Here is a 19,728-nt window from a genome sequence, read left to right on the forward strand (position 1 = left end):
GGGTAAAGCCGGACTAGACTTACTCCAGACAATCTGCTTTGATCTCACAATCTCCCATGTGATATCCAGCACTGGGAACGTCTCCTCTACACCTTGTAGGCCTAAAGAAGAGGGGCTTTAGTAGCTCACTGAGCTTTTGGACAGCGCTCTCCCTCTCCCTCTCTCTGTCTCTCTCACACCGGACAGTCTTTTGAAAGTCTTGGGGTTGATTTAAAATTCTCCTTCTTCAGAGCGTGTCATGCATTTTATATGCATGGAGAGTGAGAGAGAGCAAATTTCAGGGGGCTACAGCCCAAATTAACTATACTCTTCTATGTTAGTCTCCTCAGGGGGACTACATCCCCTCACATGAGGCCTTTCTCTATTCCCTCATTCTCGCACTCTCTTTCAACATTAGTTTTACTGCATCATGCATCATCATTTTAACAAATTCTGTGGAGCGCCACTGCCTTTGAAGACCAGTGTGATGAGAAAAGAAGCAGAAACCTGGCCTCGGGGCATTTGATTCTTTCACTCGTCGCGTTTAGCTGCGTATGGAGGCAGAGGAGGCGAGCAGACAAGTGCAGTGTTTGGGGACAGCTTTGAAGTGTGATGGGGTGCGGCTGCACTGTTTCTGCACAGCCCTTCAGAACGAGTGTGTGTACTGCAGACTGCCATGTTGACACAGTCAGCTCTACAAAGGACTGGCTAGACAACTCCAAACTGACACAGGAGTGCTACTGAGATTCTGTTCTGTCCCCAAAATCCTCCAATTCTCCATCCCTCCCTCCCTCAAAGCACCTGACACGAACACACACACACACACACACACACACACACACACACACACACAAACACACATCATGTTGTGTTGATGATTATGACAGCAGAGAAACCTGGGCTCAGATTGTTTGAGAAATCTGGTTTATTAGGAACAATATTGATCCCGCTAGCTTATTGTGGATATAGCAGTAAACAACAGAAACACAATCCACTTGTTAAGTGCTACAAGTTTGATATTATAGACATAAAACAGTACACTACAGCAACCATAGTGCCTACATTCATATTATGCACAGAAGAGAATATGAAAATGACTGTATTGCTGTTACACTGTTATTCCCATCCATAAATTAACAGCTGTATATATGTCCTTTGCGAACACATGTGGGATATCACACACCGTGTGTCATTAGTGTAGCTGATTAAGAGAATCAACAGGTAAGGTTTCAGTCTGGCAGGTCTATATTTTACAGGTAAGTGCTGTATATCAATGGCGCACAAGCTGACAAAAGGTTACACTACACCAAGCAGGTCAGTATATTCTACATGACAAACCCTTTACAGAGAGGTTACAAAATCTCACTCAAAAGTCTTTCACAGAAAGTGAAAGTGAAGTTACAAGTATTCTCTTCAAGCTCTCTTTTATTATTATTATTGTTACTATTATTAAAAAAAAAAAAAAAAAAGGATTAATACAAGTTAACTTTGGTTTCCAGCTTTCTAGAACTATACTGTAACTTTGTGGCAGTTTAAGCTGTAAGTGAAAATTAAAATCAGGACTTGATAGTACAGCAGCCTCAATATAGCTGATTAATACAACAGAAATTCTCCTTTCAACATGATTTCTTCTTGATACGATAGCAGCCAGAAAATAGTATAGTTACAGTGTGAATCCATGAACATTTTGTATGATTGTTGTTAAAACTCTGGTACCTCTCAATAAATAGAAAATGTAACTCCTTTGTTGTTATTTGTAATGTTCTACCCAATTCTAATATAAATATGGTAATGGATATAGATATATAGCAGGTATTATTTGAGTGAGGACAATATTTTCCACTGACGCAACAAAGAAGTTGAAGATTTTCAATGAGAGAGAGAGCGAGAGAGAGTGAGAAAGAAAATGCTATATAGGCTAATGCATTGGGGGAAAAATGCATTATAGCCTAAGCCTTTCAGAATTTTCTGTCAAACAGTAATGCAAGACAAACATCAATAAAATAGTCTGAAAATAATAAATCAATGTTGCCTTTGCAGACTGGATGTATTGCAGCTGGGGGACAACAAGGGACATCTCAGATTCCAACTCAACAGTACACAGTATGCAAGGCTGCAAATAGACCATTGACTGACAATATGAAATCTGTGTGTGCCTTAGTATTCGGTCTACTACAGTAACCTGCTGCTACAGCGATCCATGCTAGGATTTGCTACCCATGTGAACATGGTCTTTTGTCAGTGTGGATTCTAACATTACTAATAGTCTGTGCTGTGGGGCCCCTTTGTCCCCTCAGAGTCAGACCAGCAACAGCTGGAGGACACATGTTTAAAGGGGTTTGGCAGAATGGCAGTTCAGTTCTGACTCTGAAACACGGGTGAGGCCAAACAGTATATCCAGGCAGAGACTGTGTGAAAGAACGACAGGGCAAAAAAAATGTAACAGAGGTAGAAAATTGAAAAGCTGTTGTTGGGAAAAAGGAAAAAAAAAAAGAGAAAAAAAACCAAACAGTGGAAATGCTGTCATCAGGTGCTGTTCCAAGTCCGATTATACTTGCGTACTGTATTCCTCTCCAGATGAAGAATTTTAACAGAGGCTGGGTGTGAGGCCTGAGGGTTGTGTATTGTAAGGGCTTTAGAAAGCCTGAGGAATCCACGCCATGGGATTGTCCATTCATGCCACCCACTGTCTTCTTTTCCTGCAATACCATAATATGCAATCATTTATTTTTCAGCCATCTCACATGTAGTAGTAACATTCTTCACCCCATCGGTAAGAACAGAATGTCTGGGCCACCCTTTGTGCTCCTCACTCTGTCAAAATGCCTTTCCACCTCTGCCTTTGCTATGGCAAACCTGCATGGGTGCTGTGGTTTGGTGTGCCATGAAAAAAAAGAAGACAAAAAAAGCCCTGACAGTCAGGGAGAGTTAAAAAAAAAAACCTCTGTAGACAGCAAACTCAGTCAAGCTCAGTCTACCAACACTCGCTCATGGAAAGCATAATGCTGCAGTGTGTTGCAAGTTCACTGCATCTGCTCTTGGTATTATTTTGAGGAGTGAGAGCAGTAGAAACACACCAGGCCGGCCGTTTCCATTATACATTCTGAGCAGCTGTTGTGCGGAGGAAGTCCTTTGAAGGATGGCTGGAGGGGGGTAACCGGAGTCCACAGTTCAAACAGGGTTCTTCACCCCAACAAGCAGGGGCGGGTGGGGCGGCGTGTATGCGGGCGGCCTCTGTGCTGTGGTAGCACTCATTGCGCCCTAATTATCAAGTCTTCCATGAGAGGTCCAGGAGGAGCTTACTTTCTTTAGCCATACAGACACATGCAAACGTCTACTACACTAAACACTCGAGGTTCATGCTACAACTAGTACAGAAGCAGGCAGATCAAAACAAAGACATTACCCGTCCTTGAACCCTCCTTTTTTTCATCCGAGTCCTGCATTGTCCTCAACTTTGTGTGATTACATTTAAGCTGCATTCTTTCGCGACTTTATTTTCACTGTGCGGGCAGCGAATTGATTTCTTACAGTTTTGATTTGTGCCTTTGTTTTGAAATGGAGGGGAGTTCATAGAGTTCACAGGAGTCATCTTTGAAGAGAGGCAGGTTTTCCGGATATGCGGGAGAGTGTCTCTGAGGAGGCAGAAGCGTCTTTGAAAGGAGAGAGGAGGAAGTAAAAAAGGGCGCAGGGAGACGGGAGATAAATGAAGTCCGATAAAAGGATCTCATTCACTTTTGTGTAAGGTATGCTCCGATGGTGAGGCTAGCTGCACCAAGAGCAGCCAGGCCGAAGACCGTCTTAATGGAGGGCCAGGAACAACTGAAGACCGAGTCCCTCTGTCTGTCATACAGCTCCACGAACGCCTCCTGGAAGACAGCAAGAAAAAAGAAAGATATTAGCTTTAATTACGTATATGAAATAATTTGTTAAGTAGAAAATAACACTGTATTTTTCTGTGTATGCATGTGTTCAAAGATTGTTGGGGGGGGGGGGGGGGGGGGGCTCCATCGTTTTTTATTGTTTCCAGAAAAAGAAGGAAAAGAAAGAGGGGGAGAGAATGAATAATAACAAATAGAGACAGCAAGGTATCTATATTTACACATGGCATTATCTACATGAGGTTTAGGAATACGGTGCGTGAGCATAGCAGCTGGGATATACTGTTCATGACATTAGTGCAATAAGAGTATCAGTGCGTTGTACATGAGATTAAGGTGCAGAGTATCAGCAAGTGTCAAGTTCACCATCTCCACCACATAACGTCTGACACACACACACACACACACACACACACACACACACACACACACACACACACACACACACACACACACACACACACACACACACACACACACACACACACACACACACACACACACACACACACACACACACACACACACACACACACACACACACACACACACACACACACACACACACACACACTTTAGGACTGAGGTCGATTCTAAAAACGCCTTCTAAATCCTGACCTAAGTTTTCTGAAAAGAATTACATGTATGTTTCTATTCTATATACTGTACATAGCAACAAGAATCCCATTAACGCTGAGATTCAACAGAACAGTCAGTCCCATAACACTTGTCATTCAACAACATTGGCATGTTGAGGGGTGCTGCGGGATATTCTTCTAGACATAAATATATTAATGCCACATACACATACTGTACAAGTGAGCAGTAGTTCTGTGAGATTTATAGAGATGATTCATAGTCCTAAAAAAAAGGAACGCTATCTAACAACCATGCATGGTACAAATTGAGTGTGTGTGTGTGTGTGTGTGTGTGTGTGTGTGTGTGTGTGTGTGTGTGTTGCACGATTCTTGCTCAAATGTGAATCTCGATTTTCCTCCACAAGAATTGAGATCACGATTCTCACACGATTCTCATTTTTTCCATGAAAATATTCATTAAAACCCCCCCCAAAAAAAGAGTAACTAAAATGAATTGGACAGCCAACTAGTGTTGCACGATTCTTCACAAAATGAGATTGGATAGGTGTCTGAATCTAGATCTCAATATCTTTTTTTGATTCATTGTGCAGCGTGTGTGTATTTATGGTTCCTATAGCAAACACAATGGATATCTCTCACATGATGAAATAGACATCCGCTTGCAAACCTTGACAGCAGGAACAGCTGGCCAGGAAGCAACGATACTACGACCTCCTCACACAAGCACGCACACACACACGCACGCACGCACGCATGCACACAGAGGCACACACTCCATAATCATACAAAGAGGTGGAGGGAAGGAAGATCCAGAGAATAAACTCAAAATCTAAATTTACACTTCCATTGTGCGACCACATCGCTTGCTGACAATAAGGCATCAAGTCATGATTTTTTTTAATTTTGTTTAGTAAAACATCTGTTATCTTTGTATGACAAAGTATAATTTAGGTTTTATCCTGACCTGTAGTCTTTGCCTCTTTGTCATGGAGATAATCACATTAGTGGTGGAGTAACGCTATAGATTTGAGTTCCTGTGATGCTAGCACCTAAGCTGTAACCGGACCCATCTGTGAACAACGTTGAATTGTTAAGTTTAATTCACTGCAGTGTTATTGTGTCGGCTCTCCTGGGAGCGTGTCTATTTTTATTAGTCTCTCAATTTAATTCAAGGTCAAATTTACGTACCCTAATTATGTTGCATATAATTTCCTGCATATACGTTTATTTGCCCTTGGGCGGTAAAAGGAAAACTAGGTCAATATCCTTTATTTAAGAAGTGTCAGATTTCATTGTAGAATAAGATTTCATTTAATAGTGTCATCTACCATAGTAAATGCCTCATAGTTGGGCTGGCCGTCAGTGGGCGATAAGACTTAAAACAAGATTCACGATTATGTCAAACCTTTGCCTCAATTACAATTAACAATTATTTTTAAAACAGGGAAAATAGCAGCTCTACCATAGCTCACAAGTCACAACGCGTCGCATTACAAGCTTATAGATTGGCTATTTTCACTATTTTTTAACACCACCATTGTACAACGAAGTATAATACAGGGTTAAGTGGTTAATAAGACTAATCGATTAGGTTGAAAAAAAATGACAAGTCTCTTATCGGTTTCGATATATTTTCGATTAATTACCCAGCCCTATACCTCAGAGAGGATGACCAAAAAAAGGGATCGTCTATTCCAGGGGTTCTCAATGTTTTTGGCCGGGGACCCCCGGAAATGCTTTGGCAATGTCTCGGGACCCCCGCCCCGCCCCCTCCCGACCCCCAATATAAATTGACTGCTACAATAACCTTAAACCATTTTGGGCGGGAACCCCTTTTGATGTTTTAAGCATTGTTATAATTTAGCTATTGAAAAATAGCAGATCTACAAGCTCCTAGCGCGCCACCGAGTGGCGCGCTACGAGCTTGTAGCTCTGCTATTTTTGAAAATAATTTGGGGACCCCCTAAAATAATTTGGCGACCCACCGAGGGGTCGCGACCCATGGGTTGAGAACCCCTGGTCTATTCCACAGTACTGCAGATGAGGGGGGAAAAAAAAAGACAAAAAGTATTTCCTGCCTCCGTCTCCTCCTCCCTTCCTTTCCCGTGGCATTCCTGAGGCTGGGGGCTGTGTGTGAGTGAGAGAGAGACACACACACACACACACACACACACACACACACACACACACACACACACACACACACACACACACACACACACACACACACACACACACACACACACACACACACACACACACACACACACACACACACACACACACACACACACACACACACACACACACACACACACACACACACACACACACACACACACACACACACACACACACACACACACACACACACACACACACACACACACACACACACACACACACACACACACACAGAGGAAGGATCAGCACTTTATTCCCAGTTCAGGCCCTCTGGCATCAAAAGGCACTGTGGTGGTCTGCAGGATCCAGTCAGCAACATCTTTATCCAGCAGGCATTCCGTTCCCAACAGTCAAACCTTTTAATTAGTCCGCGATTGAAACGTGTTGAATGGTGTGCAAGTGGGAGAGCCAAAAATTCGGATTGCTTATTACAGAAGGCATGTAGTGGTACCCATGATAGCTCCCTCCTTTTCAGTTATAATAATAGTATAAAAGCAGCATTCAGGTATTAATTAGGGAACATGTGGCCCAGTGCGACCTCCAGCTGTGAGGAATGTGTTCACAGTAGGTCTCCTCTGGCCACAAAACACAGCCTCCCACTCTTTTTTTCCCCCACCTACAGCAGACAAAAAAGAAAGGAGAAAAAAAAGAAAAGAAAAACAGTTTGCTGAGGCAACAACAGCAGCCAACAACTGGGTCCCACACAGCGTGCGCATGTGACCGACCAGCATAATGGTGCGACAAAGGGCAAGCTCGTGAAGAGTGCCCTCAACGTGTCCCTGAAAGCCATGGGCATAGGTTATCATCAGAGACAGTGAAAGTCATAAAAGAGGGCTCTCCAATTACAGTAAAGTATTACTTTGACAAGGCAAAAATGATGACGAGTGTTGAAAATTCTCCGTGTTAATTTGTCCATTTGTAACTCAGAGAGTGTACAAATGTTTGGTTACATTTTGCACACTCTCCGAGTTAGATTAACACTCAGGATTTTGACTGTGTAGGCTATTATACACAGGGGGCAGTAACAGTAATAAGTCTGGACAGACATTGAGCAGCAGTCATACCAGCAGGGTTTGCTGGGAAACAGGGGAGGGGGGTCAGGTGGATATCATGAGACTGAGGCATGCTGCTGTCAGGCTCCACTTCATCTCCCAGGACTTTCTCACCCACACACCACTGAGCAGCCCTGCCATGACCATGTGAGCTCTGTGGAAAAACAACTTCAGCCATGCTGACCTTTCTCCCCCCCTCTCTCTTGTTCTCTGTCTCTCATTTAGCATGACTCTACTGTACCATCCAGCTCTGCTAAATTGGAGCACAATAGAAAAATAAGAAGAAAATAGAAAGAATATTCAGCACACACTATTGAAGTGTTTTTTGAGTAAACACGAAGCGATGACCCAAGCAGAAAGAGAACGAACTACTGACTTAATTGTACCAACAAAAATAATTACAAGTAGGGATGTCCCGATCAATATTTCTTTGCTCCTGATCCGATTCCGATTATTTGATTTCGAGTATCTGCCGATCACGATCCGACATTTATTTTTTTAGAACACTTATGCCATATCACAATAGTACAACATCCAGTCTAATATCATGATATGGACCCGATCACGTTTTATTTTGCTCCCGATCAGATTCCGATCATTTGAAAATAACGTGATCGGCCACGATTTCTGATCTCGTGGTCGGTACGGGACAACCCTAGTTACAAGGAATCCCATCTTTGCCCTTCAGCGGACCATCTGCTATTAGCAGCAGGTGAGGGACTAACGAGTCAAACCAAGGTTACACTTTTCAACAGTACCCATATTGCCGCCTGACTGTTCCGTGCCGCTTCGTAGATCAATGCCTTTAAAAAAAGGTCATGAGAGTCCGATGGGAAAATCCCTGCTACCATTGTAGGCAGGTTTACCAAATCCCTGTCCTTCGTTCTTATAACTAGCACACACAATGAGTCCCTTGGAGACAGCCACACATGCTGGAGGCTCTGTAAGGAAAACGCACTCACACTGGAGGATCCCTATGCTTGGCCATGGGGTGGCAACTTGTTGCCCCGAGTGCCATGGTTACTGAGTGCCGAGGTTTCACACATGATTTGCTTTTCCCACCAACAAGAATCTCACTGTCTGTGACCTCCGATTTGTTTTTCACATGATTTAGACCTCGAAGGGGTTACGTCTCGCCTTCTTCCTCATGTCAGACACAGACGTTTTCACGCCCATGGAGAAGCCTGATCATGTCATAGGGAAACAGGAAATTCCAGGCATTTGCCAATTCCTCTGGGGTATCCCCTTATCACCATTGAGATGATCCGTTGTCTTATGTAGAAGATAATGAGCCATCTTGTGCGCTTGACTAGCCAACACGATTAGAAGCCCCAGCTACACTTTATCCAAAACAGGGGGAAAAAAAATCTACAATATTAACCAGTCAGCTCTGTTTCTGGACATTTCTGTGGGCAATTACAGCCAGCCACGGAGTTTTCTTCTGAATGAGGATGGAAAGGAGAAAGGGATGTGGGTTAAAGTTCAATCTGTAATTAAAGTCCCTGTTGTGGCTTCAATGCTATATATTCACTGCTTATCCCAGCCGTTTGTTTGGTAAGTGTTCATCATACAAAGCACTTGCTATACTGTATGCACTGCCTCACCTCTCGCCACTTTGATTTTCTAATGAGGTTCCTGCAGACTCCTCCAAAGCTAATTAAACTCAAACAAAACTCCCACTTAAGAAGCATATTATGGAGGTTAGGGGCAGGGGAATAGGAGATAACAAACCAGAATGGGAAGGCATTAATAATTCCCATTGTGAAGGATTACTTTTGATCAACAAATATTGTACACTGCAAAAGTGTGAGTGTTCATTTAAGTCTGGCATAAATGGACCCTTAGGCCTATAGTCCATTCAGGTACATTTGCAGACTCTCAGAGTTGCAAATAGATCAATTAATTCTACTGTGTGTAGTATACTAGTGCATGAGAAAATATATTCTTCCTCTTGCTTCAGCCTTATAAACAGACGTGAAGCTATACATACTTAGCATGCTCTCCAGACACAATGTGTGATAGCCAGGACAGGAGCAGACCTTGCGTCTGGCAAACAAGGTCGCATCCGATCGATTTCTCTGGAGTGTCATCCATCGACCAGCACGGAAAACAGAAAGAAAGAGAAAAATAAAACGATGACGGTGGAGTTTGTAGTGTATTACCCAGAGAATCCCCAGTGTTAGCACAGATCAACACTGAACCTATGCGCTAAGGACATGGAACTACATGTGGACTATACTGTGACAAACGCCCATACTGTAGTTAGGACCATAGGGAAGGAAAGTTATACAAATGATACATTTAATTAATTTAAAAGGGGAAATTAAGAAAAAATACAACATACAATTTTTATTGCATGTTTTAAGGTTTGTTAAATATCCTCTGAGAGTATCAGAAAAAAGCTTTAACCATAAGCCTCAGCCTTGCACAAATCTAGCGTAGCGTAGATGTTACTCAATGATTTTACGGTGTACCTGAGGTTACAATCAAATACTACTTTGACATGTGATGCGGCAAAAACTCCCCTATTCTGGGCATGTCATAATAAACAAACTGTCGGCCTCAAAAACCTTGGTGAACGTTTGCCAATCTACAAGCATGAAGATCAGCTACAGTTGGGTGCCACCGATATTGTCCCTTATCATTTGACCCATTTAGGCCTGACCTCAAAATTTAAAAAAATCCTTCTAAATCCTCCAGTTTTCTGAAATAAATATTTTCACGATTTTTCAAAAATAGCAGACCTACAAAGCTTGTAGCGCGCCACTCGGTGGCGCGCTATTTAGCTATGATTTTTCAATAGCTAAATTATAACAATGTTTAAAACACCAAAAGGGGTTCCCGCCCAAAATGGGTTAACTGTCCTTTTGCGCAGATCACTCAAACCTCAGCAAAAAGAAAAGGACAACATCGATGGCCTCCAACTGTACAAGCATGAAGATCAGCTAGATGGAGAAAAGTATAGACCCCTGGTCTGGAGGTTTAAGTGGGTAAAGAGTAACATTGATTAAATATATGTCATAGACAGCAGAATGGTTTGGCGATGTCAACAAAGGCAGTATTAGGCACAATTTAAGGTTTAGTGTCTGGTCTCAGAAGTTGCTTTTAAGAAATTGTCAATATAGCCAAGTAGGCCTGATAAGATACAAAAATCGAAATTTTATCCAGATGATAAGGGAAACAAATCTGGTTATTAGATCATGGTTATTGAATGACAGAAACAGTAATGCAAAATAAAGAGCAGAAAATACTTCCTGGCCTGAGACAACAAAGGGAAGCGGAGAAACCTTCACTAAAATTACTAACAGACCTATTTTTTGAACTGCACTGTCATCGATGAGACTTACTTGTCAAACTTGGCATACACCATTTTCAGTAGACAATCATAACATTGGACACTAGTATGGAAAATTATGTCTTTAGGGGACGCTACGTTTAAGGCTCATAAATATTCAAATACGTGTCAGCAGCAGCATTGATGTTTACAAAACAGTGCGCTCTCCCACGGGACTGTGCCTACTCCACTGGAACATGCAACGTGATAGCCTGTAAATCACCCTCACCTCTCATGATATTCCACCTTCTTTATTGTCTCCATTATTCATTGTCTAAACCGGTAGATTTAGGGAATTGTATAGTTTAGACTTTGGTTTCATTAGAGATGAATTATGTTTCCTTGAACTTGGATGCATGCTCCGCTCTGGGTTAAGACATCTCATTGTGTGGGTGACGACATCAAGAGGGCTTTGGAAACATTTGGAATGGGATTGAGGAAAACACAACTCTTCTCCACTGACCTTGGGAATTGCCTGTGTTTTGGATTCTTGCTGGTCTTTTATTGTGATCAAGCGAGCCTATTGATTCCACTCAGCGGCTTTGATCCAAGATGAAACAAAGACCAAGGTGACCTTACTGGCCCATAGGGTGTGGGGGTGCAGACGGCATCTCCCTTTCCTGTTATTTACCTTTCTACCGGCTCTCACCTGTCACTGTTGGGTTAAAGGCACCTAACCGAAGCTCCAAGCATACTGTATGATTCACAAGCAGACATACTGAATACAGGGCAAAGACACATCAAAGCAGGAGTGAAACCACAGACATGAATAGCCATGGCAGATGATTCTTTGTTTGTTCTGCATTTGCACTTTGAGTACCGTATGAATTGAATGCCAGGTAAATGCCAAAAATGTGGAAAAAGTAATGCAGGCAATAACTTTCTCTCATTGTTCAGCCACGTTGTAGCCGGTCTACAACAGTCCTCCAGGGGTCCATTCTTGGCCCCCTCATTTTCTCCCTGTACACATATCTTATTCTTAACACTTAGCCCGCTAGCATTTATTGAAAAATTAGGATCTAATTCACGCCAGCATTTTTCCCATTTGAGCTCTTATTTTGAAAAGCCACATTTCCAGTCTACCGGAAGTGAACATAACCTAGGAAGCTGAACGGAGCCTGGACAGGCCTCGTTTACAATATGAATCCAAACCGGGGCACTGGAGAGCTCCACAAAAGCCATCTGGGACAAGGAATAGGAGATACAGGCGATTGAAAGAAACAGATAGAATGGATTATTATGGCGACGACGATCTAAGATGGACGATCCAGTGCTGTGACAACAACATAGCTAGCTAACCGGCTAACGAAAGTAGCATTATGGCTCGATCGATCGAATGCACTATAAAAGCGCAATTGCCATTAATCAACGGCAATGGCGGTAAGCGTTGTATCAATTGACCTACATCTACGGCAATGGCGCTGAAAGAATTAACTGAAAGTATCAAATCTACAATCTCTCAACACGTCATGTTGTGACAGGTTGTAAGCTTGTAGATCGGCTATGTTCTGCAAATGTTCCTACATTTGCATAATGTTTGCCTATTATTATGACATACCCTGAATAGGAATGCTAAGTTTCAAGTGGTTAAATATTGTTAACCATTCCTGCAACTTGTTGGAAATTAAATGTCTCCCAGTGTAACCATTAAAACAATCTCAATACAACACAATCAGCAACAAAAGTGACTGGTTACAATAGTTCCCTCAAATAAACACAATGCAACAAAAAGGGGATGTCTGCGTGGTCAGAGGATGTCTCCATTGAGTTTATCCGGTCTTCAGTGGAGGAGGAAGTGACAGAATAAAGCAGAACAGAATGCAGAATGACTGCTGTGCTCTAAAAATATCAACAGGCATCGTCCCAGGTCCTGGATCAGGGCCGGCCAATCTAATAAAGCCACTCTCATCTCCGCAGCTCAGTCCATTTAAAAAGGCCACTGATGACGTGCAAGAGGACAGGAGAAAATGGAAAAGTGTTGCTGAGTCATTATTCACACTTGGGAGGTAAGTGGTTCAGTTGGTTGGTGTGTATGTGAACGTCTGTTGGGGTGCATTAGAGCAAGATTGAGTGGCTTTCAGGTAAAGACAGGATGTCTGCCACTATGGTCTCTCCCAGCCCCAGGATGCCTTCCAAGAAACACAATCTGCTGAAGTGAGTAAGTGACGTGTGGCATGGATTCAGCAATCATAACTCCATGGGAACCAATAAGCAGCAACAATGCAAAACTACCAACCAAATCAAAACCAAACTATGTTCCTCTTGCCTGAGAGAGATAACCCTGGGAAAGGTTCCAGTCTGAATAGTTTGGGATAATTATTCACTCACAGAAATGCGAAGGCACTCTTGTTACGAGCCACTTAGTAAATGGAAAGTGGTACGCGTGGCATTTAAAGCACGCAGAAGAACTCCATGGAAAAAAAAAAGGGGGAAATATATCACTTTGATTATCGCCCTGTGGTCTGGGATTACACATTACAAACCAAGGTAAAGCATTCTGGTGTTCTGGGTCACATTGCCTAATGGTGTGGTATATCAGACTGAAATCAGCCTTGGATTGTTGTAATGCAGGAACTACTGTCTAATGAGGAAGGGAGGTATTGACAAAACACAGAGTACTGATAGAGCGTAAGAGCTCCTGCATAGCCAAGCAACGCTGCGCCTGTAGATAGAATGTTGTGATACAGAGTCGTAGTGGACCGTGGGAACCAACGATTCCCTGCTGGCCTGTAGCTTCTCCTGTGACAAACATAGCCCATGGGAGAGGTTCATTTCCTGTGACGGGGGCACCACACTCTTTCAAGCCCTAAAAGTCATATCCGTTGACCTCTAAACCTTCAGACCACACAACCAACCATCTCAGCAGGCAACTCCCATAGAGTTGAAAATAAACTGAGTGATCTAAGTCCAGAGCCACTGAAGCTACTGTACTGTATTATATAGAGTAATGAAGGGGAGATATGGGAATAACATCTGTGGGCCCGCATGCAAACTAATGACGGTTACATACATGGTAGCAAATGGTCCTATACAGTTGCAATCTGATTCTGATCAGGCCAATATTGAAATATTTTCCTTTGTGTAAATATTGGGTTTTAGATGCGTTTGAAATATTGCAATTAATGTAAGAGGCATTTCTTTTCCTTTCTTTTCTTTTTTGTAAACGCATGAGGCCCTTTTTGTTCTCTGGCCATGTTGGATTACACAATCCTGGAAAAACATGGGGGTAGGCAGTGGTGATTCTGTGATTGGTCAGTTGCAGTGAAAGCCTTCAGTATTTGAGTTGCTATTACGTGACGTCACTTCCTGTACCAGAGGCTGTGGAGATGACATCAGTGTCTGGTTTGAGGTTTCGCTGCGGTTGGGCCAGCTATGGTTAAATCATTTGAGCCGGTAACTAGGGAAGGACTAGAGGCAAGCCAAACATGGAGTCACACTAATACCATGAAGAAAGGGTGGGGGAGCCGGGTTTACATTCTCTCCAAATCTCAGTCCAAGTTTCAGCTATTTCAAACAGCAACCAACGCTTATGCAACCAACTAGTTGACTCACCAAAAAGGGGGAACATTGTGATTCCACTTAATTCGCTGAAATCGTGACTCACCCTTATTAATTTATATGATGTAATTCTAAACACACAGACTGTCATGTCATCTAGTAGACAATTAATCGTGTCAGTGGAGGAGAAAGTATTAGAACATCAAAGCTACAGTAGACAGCCCATGCATCACACAGTCTCCCCTTTCATACAGGAGACGTCTTGTAAAGCAGGTCTCTGATGAAAGCCCGTCAGTTTTGGCAACAAGATAGTGGAGCAGTTTACGTGACTGGCGTACATGAGGCCCCCCGTTTCAGGTTCTGTGGAGTCCTCTGTGTGCCCATGTAAATGAGAAAGGCCACAGTCTGGAACAGGGTGCTGTGAACAGGACAGGCAGAGGATCTCAGATGTCCATTAATGTCAGTGAAAACAATAATCTGTGTGAGGGGCCTCTCCCTCAGGAACCTCTTTGAAGCCGAGGGGAGAGGAGCTGATGTACAATGTTCACTGAACTTTTTCCACTAGGTCACAGTCATGACAGTTCTCATTTCGTACTCATTTCGTCTCATTTGCACCCTGTCCGTCCGCCCGTGAACAGCTAATCTCCAGCGGTAACATGTCATAGTTCCGACCTCCCGTTAGTTCGACTGATTACGAACTTTCCAAAACCCTAACCTCCGTCTTAACCGCCCACGTAGGTTGCTAACCCTAACACCTCAGTCTTAAGTTTTAACCGGCCACGTAGGTCAGACTAACGTGATGTCGGACTTATGGGCAGGCACTGTTGGCCCGGTCGCTGCAAAACAAGTTTCCCTGAATGCCAAGGCAGAACCTCTGCCCCCCAATTTATCATGTCGGCCTGTTAGAGCGCCACCATGAGGCAGAGTTTTGCAAAATACATTTTTTATATTACTCCTACAGATTCTTTCCAAACATCACACAAATCGCTACACACTTTGTAGCACTTTGAGATTCGTAAGAATGTAAAGCGCTTTATAAATAAAATGCATTATTATTATTATTATTACACAGTATCTGTATAGTCATGTGATCAACAAGGATCTGACCGACTTTCCATATTCCATCCTGATTGGCTAAGATTGGCTTCCAAAGTTTGCAGGATTCATCCGTTTTGAACAAAATGCCTCAAATTATGAATACAGCATGCGATTTTCGTGAAAGTTTGCATGCACATTCCCACTAGGCAGAGGGAAAAATCATAAATGCCACTTGAAAATCTTCCAATCAGCCTCATGGTGGCGCTATAACAAGTCTATTCGCGTTTTTACCTATAACTGCACCGATCTGCGTGATACTTTGCATGCACACTCCCTGGAGGCCAAGGAAACACCTGACGTGAATTTTCACATCTGCTTTTTACTTGCCACCAGGAGGCCGACTTTTGTAAAACACATGGTTTTATATTACTCCTTCAGATTCTGTCCAAAAACCCACACAAATCTGAACACAGTATCGCTATATAGTTATGTGATCAGGACGGATCTGTCCGATATTTCATATTCCATCCTAATTGGCTAACATTGTTAGCCAATTAAGTTTGCAGGATTGGTCCATTTTGAACAAAATGCCTCAAATCATGCATCCAACTTCGTATGAACCACACTTTTCACAATGGCCTATTATAGTGCCACCCGGAGGCCACAATAACCTGCCTGACCTGGAGGAGACCTGTGCCCCGATTAGCACTTTTGTGTTCATCTAAAGGTGATTCTCCACCAAAGAGACTATACTTCAAACTGCTTCAGACTGCTAGTCTTTTGGCATTAGTTGGCTTTAAAAGTCGGCAGACAGCACATTGCATTTAGATGACACCTCCACACCACACCAGAAGGCGAAATTAGCCTGCCAGTGTTGCTAGGTCTGCTTATTATAAGAGAGACTTTGGGCTTGTTTTCCTGTAAAGTCGCTTGTAAATTATTCATAGTTGAGGGTTCCCTTTGTTTGGGTTTATTTCTGAAGTGTAGTTGCTTATTTGGGCTTGCTTTCAAGATTCTTTTTGAAAATAGCTAATGTAATAGGGCTCAAGTGGCTTGTTTTCATTAGACATGGTCGCTTGTTTCACTCACTGAATCTGGCAACACCAGAGTCTTGTATCTGCACCAAAACAAAACACTTTTCACCAGCCCAGGGCTAACGACAGGCTTAGCCTGTCGGGCCCTAGCCTCTGTCCCAGGCTTACTCATCTGCAAAGAGAAAAGCCTGGTCACAACCTAAGGCAGAGACGCCATCGGCGGAAGGCAGTGTCGGGCCGGAACATTCGTCAGATGTCTTTCCCGACCAAACAAGTCTGGTTGGCGATCGACGACAAACTAGAAGTCCCGACTCGTCGATGTCGACGTGCCAACGATAAGTTGTCGGCAGGACACCCTATACAACTCCTTCCGGGAAGATATCGGCGCAGAGGAGAGTTGGCTTAAGTAACACTAGTACGTAACACTGAAGACTGGGCTGTGTTGTACAACACTTGCTTATTTCATTTGGGAAGAAAAAAAAACAAAAACCAAGAAAACAATGGCTGAAAACAAAAGGGGAAGAAAAACATGCAGGTAGAACTCAAGATGGTAGAAGGCTGAAGGCTGGAAGTGTGGAATGCGTAACAAAACGTCTCTGTCCTTCACGGAACATGAGGTCATGGTGAAACAGGGGGATAGGGGGGGGGGGGGGGGGGGACAACAATGAATCTTACCCAACTCGACTTCAGACCGAAGGAGAACCTCCCCTGTCTGCCTGCCTGCCTGCCTTCCTCTCACAGGGAAGGGATGTACAGTGCTACACATTACTTGTATACTACAGTATATATATCCAGTACTTATACTCTATTACTTATAACAAACTTGTATACTTTTCATGGGTGATGTAACAAGAAATCCATTTGCGTAATACTCAACAATCTCAGAAAGAATTCGCTGTGATGTTCTTTACCACGAAGAGTTCTCCCTCAGCACCCACTCCCCCCCCCCCAGCCCCACCCTTTGCTTCTCTGCCTGGGAGTTCAGTGACCTCTCTCAGGCAACCAGCTGATTTTCATCCAGGCTGGGGGATAGGAATGAGAGGAATGCATTGATGTGTGGAAACAAACAACTGCGCTGTGTTGGAGAGAGAAGCCTGATATGAGAGGCATTTCAGCCTCAGATAACCAGGGTCTACAGCAGCCTAAATAAAAGGCAAACTTGTCGTACGACCACATCGCTAGACGGAAATAAATGATTTTCAACTCAAAAGTCAGTTTGTTGAGCGATGCGGCTGTATGTCAAAGTGTAAAGTTCACTTTGACGAACTACAATAGACTGTACCCTTCCCAGAGACCACCGTGTTGTTGGGCTATACTTGTGTAACAGATGAAATCATGCGTGTATTGGTGGAACTTGTTCCTTTCTTTCAGGTTAGACAAATCTGTATCCATTGTGACTTGTTAGAAAAGCCTTGGAAAGAACTATTTTTGTCAGTTAGTTAGGGGAATGGGAGGCTCAGTCAGTGGCAGTGCTGGGTGACCTTTCCTGTCGAAGTGGAAACAAGCACAGTGTGCCACTTGAATGATAATGCCCATTGTCTGTTACACTGTAAACCCTGAGGTGTGAAAATGTGTGGAAAGCTAGTTGGGTGCTATTTTTTTTTATAATTTTGGGGCATTATTCCAACAACTATCAGCGTAGAAGGACAAATGGAAAATGCTATTAGAAGCATGGCCTTTTGTCTGGTAGAGAGGCTGCATCAACATGTACCCGACTTGTTTGCTTAAGATTTGAATATTCATTTTCCAGTGGAAAACATGCATCACTGTATAATAATGAGGTGAAGTGTCCCAAATATTATGTTGATGTTATGCTTGGTAACACCCACGTGGATGTTGTGCAGTCAGCAGGCATGATCAGCTGAGAACCAGATGACTGTTATGTCAGATGACTTATGACGTTTTACTGATAACTTTTACTCTAAATGATGCAGGTTTTCTTCCATATATTTCTATGGTATGAGTTGAACCTTCCACTACCTCCCTCTAATGATTATTAGTTTATATATCCGTAGTACGACAGAGGGACAAATTGCAGAAAGGTAGAACTGCTATTTTCGGTGCACGACTCAGTCATACAACAAAGTAAATATCAGACATAATATTAGACCCCCTATTAGAGTGCATCATTGTAACATTGAGGCATTATTTCTTTCCTCCTAATTCATCATTCTTTGGACTTTCAGGTTAGCATTGCAGCCAAACCTCTATGTTTTTGCCAAACATAGCCCTGGCAGCCTCTCTCAGGCGATGTTGCTCGCTAAAAACGACTGGCAGAGGATTCATTCCCAAGGGGACGTGCCGTGTGGTGTGGCAGGGCTCCTGTTTAGCCTGCAGTCCTGAGCTCTAATTACTTTGCCTCTTTGTAGATTCAGAAGGTCTCCCCTCCTTGCCTTCCCGATATCGCCCCTGTTGACTGCATCACCCTGATTAAAGTCACCTAAATCACATCCGCCATCATCTGTCCATTTCATCCGGACACTTTTTAACCCTCTTTGAAATTTGGACACATGCTCAGTCAGTACACCCCTCAGATCCTTTGCAGAGAAGCGAAAAGTAGAGAGTGCACAGTACAAATTATCTGTGTTCAATAAGAGTTAATTAAGCACAGAGCATCATCTGGACTGACAAGAGTCACGTGGTTCTCAAATGAACCTTTCCATTTCTAGAGTTCAATCGAACACTGAACATTTTACTGGACGTCATCTATTGGCCGAGTGGCTGCTCTAATAGGTTGAGAGGTAATGGAAAAGAAGTTCAACGAGTGGTGAAGGCCTACTTGTGAGTTGTATTTTCCACATCAACGATCAACAGAGAAGTCCAATGTTCTCTGGCAGCTTGTTCTATGACTTCTTTGGTGAGACGATGTTCTAAAAAGCATGAATATGAAGCGGTTTTTTTCACCGATGCTGGGTGACTTTTACAACACTCCTCACAAGCTAATGTAAGAAAACTTCCAAGAAGATAAACTTTATAGGTCTAATTTCCAAGTTGATTAACTTGTGGTGGTTTAGGTTTGTAGATGTAAACGCTGTCTAGACATGTCAAAGTGTTACATTCCCCTATAAAGAAGAATGCTGTCTCTCTTGTAACTGGATTCAGGGATCATAAACATTTCTTTGAAAATTG

General features: G+C 43.0%; 1 protein-coding gene across 1 annotated transcript in view; it reads right to left on the reverse strand.

The window, feature by feature from the left end:
• Positions 1-886: 886 nt before the first annotated feature.
• The window catches only part of bcl2b (BCL2 apoptosis regulator b), a 34,556-nt gene continuing 15,714 nt past the window's right edge, over positions 887-19,728 (reverse strand). Inside the window, exon 2 of the mRNA XM_079530230.1 lies at positions 887-3,848. Coding sequence (XP_079386356.1) covers positions 3,711-3,848 — 138 coding nt within the window. The 3' untranslated portion in view covers positions 887-3,710. The remainder of the gene's footprint in view (positions 3,849-19,728) is intronic.

The sequence above is a fragment of the Electrona antarctica genome (genome assembly GCF_951216825.1).
Source record: "Electrona antarctica genome assembly, chromosome: 19".
Lineage (NCBI taxonomy): Eukaryota > Metazoa > Chordata > Actinopteri > Myctophiformes > Myctophidae > Electrona > Electrona antarctica.